This window comes from Trichechus manatus, unplaced genomic scaffold (assembly GCF_000243295.1).
Source record: "Trichechus manatus latirostris isolate Lorelei unplaced genomic scaffold, TriManLat1.0 scaffold00186, whole genome shotgun sequence".
In the NCBI taxonomy this organism is placed as follows: domain Eukaryota; kingdom Metazoa; phylum Chordata; class Mammalia; order Sirenia; family Trichechidae; genus Trichechus; species Trichechus manatus.
The window spans coordinates 41,258-55,052 of NW_004444122.1; the positions used below are offsets into that span (position 1 = coordinate 41,258).

General features: G+C 34.9%; 1 protein-coding gene across 1 annotated transcript in view; it reads left to right on the forward strand.

Moving 5' to 3' along the window:
- The window catches only part of NRG4 (neuregulin 4), a 49,135-nt gene that overhangs the window by 6,533 nt on the left and 28,807 nt on the right, over positions 1-13,795 (forward strand). The window contains exon 3 of the mRNA XM_004387510.2: positions 5,245-5,391. Coding sequence (XP_004387567.2) covers positions 5,245-5,391 — 147 coding nt within the window. The remainder of the gene's footprint in view (positions 1-5,244; positions 5,392-13,795) is intronic.

Genomic DNA, 13,795 nt, shown 5'->3' on the forward strand with positions numbered 1-13,795 from the left:
TCTACTCCATAACTTCTTGGGTTTCTTTATGAATAAATATTAGCACTTATTAAAATATTCTTCCTTATTTTAAATGCAACTACAAAATAATGAAATTTATTGGATGCTCCACACTATCATTCACATTAATTTATATCAATCTCTGTGTTTTATAATCCTTTGTACATCTTAACAAGGAAAAAGGAACTGATTGGTAATACTAAAGTTCTTAGTCATATAGTTTTTTTGGGTTTTTTAAATAATATTATGTTTTTGGTGAAAGTTTACACAGCAAATTCGGTTCCCATTTAGCAATTTCTATACATATTGTTCAGGGACATTGGTTACATTTTTCACAAGCTGTCAACATTTTCATTTTTCCATTCTGGTTGTTCCATTTCCATTAATCTAGCTTCCCTGCCCCCCCCCCTTTACCTCCATCATTGCTTTAGGGTTAATGTTGACCATATGGTCTCATATAGATGACTTTTTAGAAGAGTTCAGTATTCACTGGTGATATTGTTTATTTTATGAGCTAATCTATTATTTAGCTGAAAGGTGACCTCCAGGAGTGGTTTCAGTTCCAAGTTTAAAGAGTATCTCAGGGTGAAGGTCTTGGGGGATCTGGTAGTCTCTACCAGTCCAGTAAGTCTGGCCTTTTTTAAGAATTTGAGTTTTGTTCTACATTTTTCTCCCATTCTATCCAGGACCATCTGTTGTGTCCCTGGTCAGAATGATTAATAGTGGTAACCAGGTCCATCTAGCTCTTCTGGTCTCAGGATAGACAAGGCTGTGGTTTGTGTAGACTGTTAGTCCTGGGGACTAGCTTCTTCTTTGAGTCTTTGGTTTCCTTCTTTCTCTTTTGCTCTGAATGAGTAGAGACCAGTGGTTGTATCTTAGACAGCTGTTCGCAAGCTTTTAAGACCCCAGACACTACTCAGCAATCTAGGATGTAGAGCATAAACTTTATGAACTTTGTTATGCTGATTTACCGAGTTGCTCCACAAGACTATGGTCCTAAGCCTTCTAATCCAGTAAAACAATCCAAGGAACTGTTTGGTTATATCTAGAAGTATCCGTAACTCTGCCCCTATGTGCTTTATTATATATATGAGTATATATGCAGTACACACGGGCATGTGTATACATATGCCTAAAGATACACCTATTCTTGCACACACATATACTCACATATGCCTCTCTATACACATATATTCATGCATATCTACCTGTGTAACCACACACATATTTTGGTTGTTATTGCTGTTGTTGCAAAATTGTATATGTTATAATATTTAGCAATAATGTCTCTTATTCTTGTGTACTTCTAAGTGTCATCATTTACCTTGGTCAAGTTGTGCCAGATTTCACCCACACTCGATATTGCCTTTCCCATCACCAAAAATAACAAGTGTCTACTATCTAGAAAGTGATTCCCCCTTCCTTTCTCTCCCATCCCTGGCAACCAGCAAAGAACATTTATTTCTGTATGTATGCCTATTCTTGTCTTTTTATAAAAGTGAGATCATACAATATTTGTCCTTTTGTGATTGACTTATCAGACCCTTATCAGATATGTCACTCCCAAAGATTTTTTCCCAGTCTGTAGGATCTCTTTTTACTCTCTTGATAAAGTTTTTTGATGAGCACAAGTATTTAATATTTAGGAGGTCCCAATTATCTAATATGTCTTCTGTTGTTTGTGCATTTGTAGTTGTGTTTGATAATCTATTTCTAAGAAAATTAGGTCCTATAGTTCTGTCCCTATATTATCTTCCAGGAACTTTATAGTTTTAGCTTTAACATTTAGGTCTTTGACCCATTTTGAGTTAGTTTTTGTATATGGTGTGAAGTATGGATCCTGTTTCATTTTTATGCAAATGGATATCCAGTTTTGCCGGCACCATTTGTTAAAGAGACAGTTTCTTCCCCATTGAATGGACTTTGACCCCTTGTCGAAAATCAGCTGCCCATGGATGGATTGACTTCTGGGTTCTCAATTCTATTCCATTGGTCTGTGTGTCTGTCATTGAACCAGTACCAGGCTGTTTTGATTACTGTGGCTGTGTAGTATGTTGTTAAGTGTTTGGCTGCTAACCAAAATGTCAGCAGTTTGAATCCACCAGCTGCTCCTTAGAAACACTATCGGGCAGTTCTGCTCTGTCCTATAGGGTCACTATGAGTTGGAATTGATGGCAGTGGGTTTGGTTTGTTTTTTTTTGGCATAGTATGTTTTGAGATCGGGAAGCATGAGGCCTCCTACTTTGTTTTTCTTCAATATTGCTTTGGCTATTTGGGGCTTCTTTCCTTTCCATATGAAGTTGGCTTTTCCATTTCAGTAAAGAGTGATGTTGGAATTTGGATCATGATTGCATTATAGCTATAGATTGCTTTGGATGGTATTAAGATTTTCACAATGTTAAGTCTTCCAATCCATGAGCATGGAATGTTCTTCATTTACATAGGCCTCTTTTAGTTCCTTGCAGTAATGTTTTGTAGTTTTCATTGTACAGTAAAACCTGCGAAAGTCGGAACCTGTTTAAGGCAGAAACCTGTCAGAGAAGGAAAACTCAAATATTTCCCACTAAATAGTGGTAGACAAGTGGTGACTGCACCCTGTCAAAGGCAGATAACTTGTGAGACCTAGAAGAACAAGGCAGTCTTGTTGAGTTCCAGCTCTCACAAGTTTCACTGTATAAGTCTTCTTGTTTAGGTTTATTCCTAGGTGTTTTCTCCTTTTGGGGGCTATTGTAAATGGTGTTGTTTTCTTGATTTCCTTTTTGGAGTTCTCCTTGTTAGTGTAAAGGAACCCAGCTGATTTTTGTGGGTTGATCTTGTATCCTACCACTTTGCTGAATCTTTCTATTAGATCCAGTAGCTTTCTTGTGGAAATCTCTGGGATTTTCTATATAGAGGATCAGGTCATCTGCGAACAGAGATAGTTTTACTTCTTCCTTTCCAATTTGGATACCTTTATTTCCCTTGCTTGCCTTATTGCTCTGGCTAGGACTTCCAGTACAGTATTGAATAAGAGTGGTGATAGTGGGCATCCTTGTCTCATTCCTGTTCTCAAGGGGAAGGCTCTCAGTCTTTCTCCATTGAAAATAATCTTGGCTGTTGGTTTAGGATATATGCCCTTAATTATGTTGAGGAATTTCCCTTCTATTCCTACTTTGCTGAGAATTTTTACGGAAAGAATGTTGGGTTTTATCAAATGCTTTTCTGCATCAGTTGAGATGATCATGTGATTCTTTTATTTATGTGGTGAATTGCATTGATTGATTTTCTAATGTTGAACCACCTTTGTATTCCTGGTATGAATCTCACCTGTTCATGATGTATGACTTTTTTGATATGCTGTTGGCTAGAATTTTGTTGAGAATTTTTACATCTGTATTCACAAGGGATATTGGTCTGTAATTTTCCTTTTTTGTGATGTCTTTACCTGGCTTTGGCATCAGGGTGATGCTAGCTTTATAGAATGAGTTAGGGAGTATTCCTTCCTTTTCCATGTTTTGGAAGATTTTGAGTAGAATTAATGTCAACACTTCTCTGAATATTTGGCACAATTCCCCAGTGAAGCCATATGGGCCAGGACTTTTTTTTTCCTTTTTTTAATGACATCTTCAATCTCTTCTTTTGTTATGGGTCCATTTAGGCTTTCTACCTCTGTTTGAAGGAGCCCTGGTGGCACAGTGGTTAAGTGCTCAGCTGCTAACCTAAAGGTTGGCAGTTTGAATCCACCAGCTGCTCTGCAAGAGAAAGATGGCAGTTTGCTTCCATAAAGATTACAGCCTTGGAAATCCTTGGGGCAGTTCTCTTCTGCCCTAGAGTCTCTATGCATTAGAATCAACTCAACAGCAAGGGAAATACTTCTATTTGTGTTAGTTTAGGTAGGTAGTGTGTTTCTACAAATTCTCCGTTTCTTAAAGGTTTTCAAATTTATTGGAGTACAATTTTTTGTAGTTATGTTATCATCCTCTTTATCTCAGCTGGATCTGTTGTCATGTCTTCAGTTTCATTTCTTATTTTGGCTATTTGCTTCTTCTCATTCTTTTGCTTTGACAAATTGGCCAGTGGTTTGTCGATTTTATTGATCCTCTCAAAGAACCAACTTCTAGTTTTATTGATTCTATTTTTCTGTTTTCTATTTCATTTATTTCTGCTCTGATCTTTATTATTACCATTCTTCTGGTAGCTTTGGCCTTCTTTTGCTCTTCCTTTTCTTATGTGTTCAAGTTGTCAGGTTAAGTTATTGATTTTGGACCTTTCTTCTTTTTTAATGTATGCATTTATTGCTATAAATTTCCCTCTGTATACTGCTTTTGCTGTATTTCAAAGGTTTTGGTATGGTTGTGTTTTCATTCTTATTTCATTCTAATTACTTTTAATTTCACTTTTGATTTCTTCTATGACCCAGTAGTTTTTAGTAATGTTTTATTTTGTTTCCATATATTTAATTTATTTTCTTTGTTCTTCCTGTTACTGATTTCTAGTTTCATGCCATAATGGTCTGAGAAGATGTCTGTATAATTTTGGCCTTTTTTAATTTATTGAGGCTTGCTTTGTGGCCTAAAATATAGTCTGTTCTGGAGAATGTTCCATGTGTGTAATATAGTTTTAAAGAGCTAAAAGTAATTGACTTTAAAAATATTTGGCAGGCAAATGAGAATATTAAAAACTAGTCTAGAAAAGGAAAGTAATAAGAGAGAGAGTAGAAATACAGGATGTAAAAATGTGTAAAGCAACAGTATTGAAGCAGTGTGGTAGAGGCCCAAGATTACATACATAGATCATTGAAGAATAGAAAGAAATGTTACTTACACAAATTTGACATATATTAAAGGAGGCACTGTTAAACAACAGAAAATGGAATGATTGTTTAATAAATGTGGTTGGGATTACCAGTTAGATTTTTGGTAAAAAATGATCCACATCTACTACAAAATAAATTTCAGATGAATTTGGGTTATATCATTGAAAATCTAGAAAATAAGAAGTTTGAATAATCTGTAAGTTCTCTGGAGCTTTCTAAGCAATTGGAAAACTGGAAAAGGAAAATAGCAAAGATCACTACTGCATAAACAAATTTGTTTTATTGTGTTTTTATTGTAACGGTGAGCATTATAGGAAACCATGTCTGTTCTTTGTTCACAATCTGAAAATTGGTCTCCTTTTCCTCATACCAGCTAAAAACCTTTTGCTTTCCACGTTAGCTAATGGGACAGAGAATGCAATTTCTTTATCTAAAATTTTATTCTATAGATGCATTGAAAATTATACAGGAGCTCGCTGTGAAGAGGTTTTTCTCCCAAGCTCCAGCATCCAAACTAAAAGTGACCTGTTTGCAGCTTTCGTGGCATTGGCTGTCCTAGGAACGCTTATCATTGGAGCCTTCTACTTCCTTTGCAGGTAACCAAAATAGAAACATTCTTTTGAAAAGAAAAAAGTAATGCGTAAGATAGTTATTCTACTATAATTATTGTGTCCTTTAGTTCTAGATATTTGTCCATATAGTGCTTTCCATTTAGCTATCTCTGTAATACAGTTTTTGGTATTAAATTAATAAATAATCATTTGTTCTTTGTTAAACCTAAATATTTGGGCTAAGACTATTTAAAGTAAATTTAAATGTGAAAGAAAAGAAACAACTTATGTAATGCTGTAAGTGTAAGACAAATTATTAATATCTACAGTTAACTCTCTATTTAGTGCCTACTATGTGCCAGGCATTATGATAAGCATGAAGAATACATTAGTGAACAAGATCAATATGTTCCCTAACTTCATAGAGATTTTTAAAATTTTTATTTTGTTGTTGTTGAGAATATACACAGCAGAACATATATCAATTCAACCATTTCTACATGTACAATTCAGTGACATTGATTATATTCTTCAAGTTGTGCAAACATTCTTACTTCCTTTTCTGAGTTGTTCCTCCCCATTAACATAAACTCATTGCCCTCTAAGGTTCCTGTCTAATCTTTTAAGTTGCTGTTGTCACTTTGATCCCATATAGACAGTTCCTAAAATAGCATAATGCTGTAGGTAGACATTTTTTACTAGTTAAGCTAAACTATTGTTTGGTTTTAAAAAGACTTCAGGGATATTTTTGGTTTAAGTTTTAAATGTTATCTCAGTGCAATAGTTTCAGGGTTTCATCCAGCCCCTATGGCTCCAGAAATTCCGGAGTCCATGAAAATTTGAAATTCTATTCTGCATTTTCCCCCTTTTGATCAGGATTCTTCTATAGAATGTTTGATCAAAATGTTCAGTAACGGCAGCTGGGCACCACCCAGTTCTTCTGGTCTCATGGCAAAGGAGGCAGTTGTTCATGGAGACAACTAGCCATACATGCCATATCCTCCTCCTGTTCCTGACTTTCCTTCTTCCCCTGTTGCTTCAGGCAAATAGAGACCAACTGTCATGACTTGGATGCTGCTTGCAAGCTTTTAAGACCCGAGGCCACCAGACACATGAAAAGATGCCTAATGCCATTAGCCATCAGAAAGATGAAAATCAAAACCACAATGAGATACCATTTCACTCCCACTAGGATGGCTAAGATAAAAAAAAAAAAAAAAAACCCTCAGAAAATAACAAATATTGGCAAGGATGTAGGGAAATTAGAATCCTTATCCACTGCTGGTGGGAATGCAAAATGGTACAGCCATTGTAGAAAAGTATGGTGGTTCCTCAAAAGACTAAAAATAGAATTACCCTATGACCTAGCAATGCCATACCTAGGTATATACCCAAAAGACTTGAAAGCAAAGACTCAGAGACTTGTATGCCAATGTTCATTGCAGCACTATTCACGATAGCCAAAAGGTGGAAGCAACCTAAATGCCTATCAGCAGATGAATGGATAACAAAATGTGGTACACATACATACAATAGAATACTACTCAGCCAGCAGAAGAAATGAAGTTTTGATACATGCTACAATATGGATGGAGCTTGAAAACATTATGCTGAGTGAAATAAGTCAATCACAAAAGGACAAATATTGTATAAACTTACTTATACAAAAAGACAAAAAAAGGCAAATGTATAGAGACCAAAGTTTATTAGTGGTTACCAGGGGCAGAAGGGAGGAGGAAAGGGGAAAGTGTTAATGGTGATGGAAAAATCACATTGATTAAGAGTAGGGTTGCACAGCCACTTTTTGTTAATTGCTGTCAGTAAGTTGTACACCTGTAAAAAGTTGAACTAGCAGAAGTTGTGTGATAGATATATTTACAACAACAACAAAAAAAAAGTAGCTGCTGAGGCTGCTTATGTCCAAACAAAAACCTCATAGGATTTGGTTCCTTGGTTTGGAGGTTTAGGGTCGTGGTTTCATGTGACATCCCAGTTAACTAGCCTAATAACGTGGTTAGTACTGCTGTTCTACCTCCTAGTTCATTGTGTAGTGCCTGGGGTCTTAAAGCTTCATAGAGATTTAAATCAACTTGGAGAGAGAGACAAATAAGCAGGCAATTAATTTGGGAAGACTGGTAACTCAACAAAAATAAAAGAAAAAATTATTTGTATGCACCTATGTTACACACCGAATGTTACTATCATTTATAAGTTTTGCTCTTTATATTGTTTTGAAATTTTGTGAAAACAGAATTTAAGTTTATGTGTTAGCTGATCTCATAACTCATCAGTAGTATTTACTAAATGTACACTGAATGTACACTGTATGCTATCATAGATACTTATAAAAATGGAACTGAGGGTAATCATAAAAGATATACAAGTTGGCTTAAGAAGTTTATATGCTAAGAAAGGTAACATGTAGGTAAAATTGTATCTCATAAAATCCTGATTTCTGAATTACTTTACCATCAAGGAGTAATTAAAAGTTGGAGCGAGTTTTCTCGTTTTAAATATGTGGTGTTAAATATTTTATCCCAAAATACATCATGTAAGCAATTCAGTATTTTAGATCTCTCATAATTTTAGCATCTGACTACTTCAGATATAAAAATTTAAATAAAAGCCCATTGTATCAGATGGTATTTTCTAAAGATGGCCACAACATCTCCCATCCCACATGCTCTTCTATAGTGTGACCTAACCACTCCCCATCAAGAGGTAGATTTTATTTCTTTACATCTTTGGATCTGGGCAGGGCCTGTGACTGCTTTGCCCAAAAGAACATGGGAGAAGTGATGCTATTCCAGTTAAGGTCATAGCACTTAAATGGCCTGGCAGCTTCCACTTCCTGCCTCTTGTAACACTCACTCCTAGGGTGTTCCTCTTAGAATCGGCCACTCTGTTGTGACAAGTCTAAAGAGCACAAAGAGATCATGTGTAAATGTTCTGGTCATCAGCCTCAGCTGCACTCCCAACCACAGCTAGCGTCAACTGCCAGCCACCTGAGTGAGCCATCTCAGACATCCAGCTCAGTTGAACCTTTAAGAAACCACACGAGAGATGCCAAACAGAAACTTCCCAGTTGTCAACCCAAAGAACCATGAAAGATAAATTGTTTTAAACCAGTAAGTTTTAGCATGGTCTGTTATGCAGTATAGATAACCAGAACACCTATGTTTGAAATTAGGTTTATTCTTGACTTTAAATAGATAAATGTTTGGGGAAAAGGTGAATAATGATCTATTATTTTTATTTTATCTGTTTAAACATTTTGTTAATGAAATATACTAAGGGGAAGACCAACTGACTAATTTCCTCATTAATCACTGTAGTGTCTGCTTGGAAATATAGCATTTTCATCTGTTATTGATTGAATAATATATACTTTGTATAGTAGCAGTCAGGATGGGCTAGGTTTGGCTGCAGTAATTATCAACCATAACAGTTTAGTGGCTTAAAAACAAAAGATCACTTATCATTCATAGTATATAACTATTATAGGTTGGCAGATGGAGCCTTGCTAATTATACTTACTTAAAGACCCAAACTGATGAACCAGCAACTATCTTGAATGCTGCTGGTTGCCATGCCAGAGAGAAAAGAAAGCTCTGCAGGGTCTCACACTTAATTCAAATGCTCTGTCCCAGAAGTGACACTCATCACTTCTGACATAATTCATTGGCCACAACAAGTTGCCCTACTCAGTCACAGGAGTGTCAGGAAATTCAGTGCTACCACATGCCCATAAGGCAGAGAACCATAAATATTTGGCAAAAAGCACTAATGTCTACCATAGTGACCAAATAATTTATAAGGAAACCTGTATTCCACTGGAAACTGTTAAGAGTAACTTACGTTATTTGTTTTAATCCATAATATTGCTGTAGTTGTTAAAAAATGAAACTCCTTTGCCAACCCATTGAGTTTGTGAAGGGCATGGTATGTTGTCCTCCAGAGATGCTCAGTACCACTGAGCAGCAAAGTTTCAGGAAGAAGGCCTTCTGGGCCATAGTAGCTCTGCAGGCCTGAGCCAGAATTTAGTAATATTTCTAGTCTGAAGTGCCCTATAACAGACTCAGCAATATTTTGAGGTGCCATCAACAGGTAGAAGATATAGGAAAAACAGAATATAAGAATATAAAAAGTGGTACTGAGTGAAAGGAAAAAAGAAATCTCCAATCACAAACGGTATGTGGGTTTACATCATGAATTTGCACTGACTGACTGATGGAAAAAAAAGAATATAATATACTGCTGGCTGGTAGTATTCTCAGGCTACTGACAAAAACAAATACAAATCAATTTTTGAGGACCCCACTCTCATTCTTTAAAGAGCAACTTACAGTATAAAAAAAATTACCAAAAACATAAGGAAACATGCCATTATTAATTAGAACCAGTAGAAATAACTGAAAGTAGAATCAGATGTTCAAAATCTTCAGTTATGAGAAGAATCAGCTGCATAATGTAAAATAAATGTGTTTAATGTGTGACAAGAAAATAAAAGCGATGTTTGGAAATAAGAGTAATAAGCAAGCGGATTTGAAAAAACCAAAACAGAACTCCAGTAAGTAAAATGTAATGATAATAATTTTAAAGACTCAGGACATGTTTTACTTCAATGAAAAGTTTTTAAAGACGCAGTGTATGTTTTAAATAGTAAATTAGACACAGTAAAAGACATAATTAATGAGTTGGAAGAAAGATGAGAAGAAATTATCTAGAAGGTAGTCCTGAGAGAAAAAGAAATGAAAATATGAAAGAGAAGTCAAGACACACGGAGGCTGGAATGAAAGTGTCTAACATATGTTTAATTGGAATTCCAAAAGAAGAAAGAGAATGGGGCAGAGGCAGTATTTGAAAAGGTAATGTCTGCAGCCTTCCCTGAACTGATAAAAGTCACCCACAGATTCTAGAAGCCCTACAAATCCCAAGCAGGATAAAAATATATTTACATCGGGACACATCATAATAAAACTATAGAACACCAAATGCAAAGAGAAAGATCTCAAAAGTGACTAGAAAAGAATGACAGACTACCTTCAAAGATGCAACAATTAAACTGACAGCTGACTTCTCAAAAAGAAAAAAGCAAAACCAGAAAATGTTGTTGTTAGGTGCTGTCGAGTCAGTTTCAACTTATAGCGACCTTATGTACAACAGAACGAAACACTGCCCGGTCCTGCACCATCCGCATAATCGTTAAGCTTGAGCCCAATGTTGCAACCACTGTGTCAAATCATCTCATCGAGGGTCTTCCTCTTTTTCGCTGACCCTCTACTTTACCAAGCATGATATCCTTCTCCAGGGACTGGTCCCTCCTGATAACATGCCGAAAGTATGTGAGATGAAATCTCGCCATCCTTGTTTCTAAGAAGCATTTTGGCTGTACTTCTTTCAAGACAGATTTGCTTGTTCTTCTGGCAGTCTGTAGTATATTCAGTACTCTTTGCCAGCACCATAATTCAAAGGCATCAATTCTTCTTTGGCCTTTCTTATTCATTATCCAACTTTTGCATGCATGTATGTGAGGCGACTGAAAATACCATGGCTTGGGTCAAGCACATCTTAGTCCTCAAAGTGACATCTTTGTTTTTAACAATTTAAAGAGGTTTTTTGCAGCAGATTTGCCCAGCGCAATGCATCATTTGATTTCTTGACTGCTGCTTCCATGACTGTTGATTGTGGATCCAATTAAAATGAAATCCTTGACAACTTCAATCTTTTCTCTGTTTATCATGATGTTGATTATTCTCAAAAGGAAAAATGTAAAACCAGAAGATACAGCAATGATATTTTCACTATGTTGAGAGAAGACAACTATCAACTTTGAATTTCTGTGTCAGTGAAAATATCTTTCAGGAATGGGAGTAAATTGAAGATTTTAGACAAATACGTCATTTGGACAAGCAAAATTTGAGACATTTTGCCTTTAGTAAACCTTCTGCCTAAAGAATACACTTTAAACAGAAGGAAGGTGATCCTGTCTGGCGTGTCTGAGATGCAAGAAAGAAGAAAGAACAGAGAAAACTGTTAATATGTGAATAAATCAAAGCAAATATTGTATAAATTTTAATAATAATAATATCCTATCTATTAAAAACAGGAATTAAAATACATGACAGCAGAAGCAAATAAGTTGAAAGGATTGTACTTAAAGTGTTTTAAGTTCTTTTTGTGGGAAAAGGATAAATATATAGGTTAATTTTAGGTCTTGATATGTTAAGAATAAATATTAAAATGTCTAGGGCAGCAATTAAAAGAATATATAATCAAAATGCATAATATTTAAACTAGCAGAACGACACAAATAGAATGATAAATAATCGATTGAAAATAAATAAAGAACGTAAGAAATAAAAACAGGTAGGATAAATAGGAAGCATGACATAGATGGTAGATTTAAATCTAAATATATCAGTCATTATATAATTAACAAGTAATTATTAATTACCAAGCTTGATCTACTAGACTTATTCTAGAACACGGTACCTAACAGTTACAGAATTTTTACAAGTTCATATAAAATATTTACGAAATTTTTTGTCTATACTGGATTTTATAACCAGTACAATTTTATAACACATTATTACAATTTATAACACATTTCAAAGGTTTGATATTGTACCATATATAGACCATATTCTCTATCCCCAGAATTAATAAGTTGGAAAAAACAAGTGACAAAACTTAACTAGAAAAAACCTTTACATTTGGAAATTAAACACATTACTGTGTAATTCGTGAATCAAAGAACTTGATGCACATTAGAAAATACTTTCACCTGAACTATAATGAAAATGCTATACAACAAACCTTGTGAAATGCCACTAAACCAGCAGAGGGAAATTTACAGCCCTAAATGCTTATATTAGAAAACAAGAAAAGCCTGAAAATGAATAAGCTAAGCATTCATCTTACTAAGTTAGAAAAAGAATTACAAAGTAAATGCCAGGAAAATAGAGAGGTAAATAACAAAGAATAGGAATTAATGACAATAAATGTGCAAAAGATCTAATGGAGAGGAGCAACAAAACTAAAGTTTGATTCTTTGAAAAGAATCTATATCAAGGAAAAAGAAAGGTACAAATGAACAATATTAGGAATGAAAAAAGGGTGTATAACTCAGGTGGTAAACCAAAACCTGTTGCGATTGAGTCAATTCCAACTCATAGTGACCCTATAGGACAGAGCAGAACTGCCCCATAGAGTTTCCAAAGCTATAATCTTTAGGGAAGCAGACTGCCACATCTTTCTCCCACAGAGCCACTGGTGGGTTTGAACTGCTGACCTCTCAGCAGCCAAGCATTTAACCACTGCGCCACGAAGGCTCCTACTCAGGTACGACAGACATTAAAAAGATAAAAGAATATTTTGTATAACTTTCTACTCTGTCCTATCAGGTCACTATGAGTCAGAATTGACTCAGTGGCAATGGGTTATGCCAGTAAATTTAAAAACTTAGATAAAATGCAGAAATCTCTAAAAAATAAAACTCTAAACTAGCTCAAGAACAAATACTTAAACTGAAATGTCTCGTAACCATTAAGTAAATTGAGTCTGTAGTTTAAAATCTTACAAAGAAAATCTCAGGCCTGGTGAGTTCTTTCAAACAAACAAAAACAAACTATGACAGAGAATAGAAAAATAGAGATACTCACCAATTTCTTTCTTAGACTTTGCTACCCAAACTTATTTAAAAAGTATGAAAAAAGAAAATTATGGGCAAATCTTGTTCATTAACCTGAATTTAAACGGTGAAAAATTAGCAAAACAAATCCAGCAATGCATAAAATTAAAAAATTTAACAATAATATCACGACAATTTTGGGATTATTCCAGGAATGCAAAGTTTCTGTGACATTAAAATATTAGCTAATATATTTCATCTCATTAACAGATTAAAGAAAAATCTTATAACTTTCTCAATGAAAACTCTTACTAATATAGGAAAAAGAAAAGAGATCTATAAAACTTTCATATCAGGAACAAGACAAGGATGTCTGCTGTCATCACTTTTGTTCAGTACTATACAAGCTAGTCCAGTAAGGCAATAAAAACAAATAAAAGGCATATGGATTGCCACAAAAGAGCCAGAACTATAATTATTCATAAATGATATGATTATATGTATTTAGTAAATCCAAAAGAATCTACAACAAGATTATTAAAATTAATTAGGCTAGGTTGTTTATAAAATCAATCTACAAAAATAAAATCAATCAACAGTCACTTTGAAAAATGAAATTTAAAAACTAAGCATTTACAATAACATCAAGAAATACCATTCCTCATTCCCCTTGAGAACCGGAACCAGACAATGATGCCCTTTATCACCACTCTTATTCAACATCGTGCTGGAGGTCCTAGCCAGAGCAATTAGGCTAGAAAAAGAAATAAAGGGCATCCAAATTGGTAGGGAAGAGTCAAAGTATCTCTATTTGCA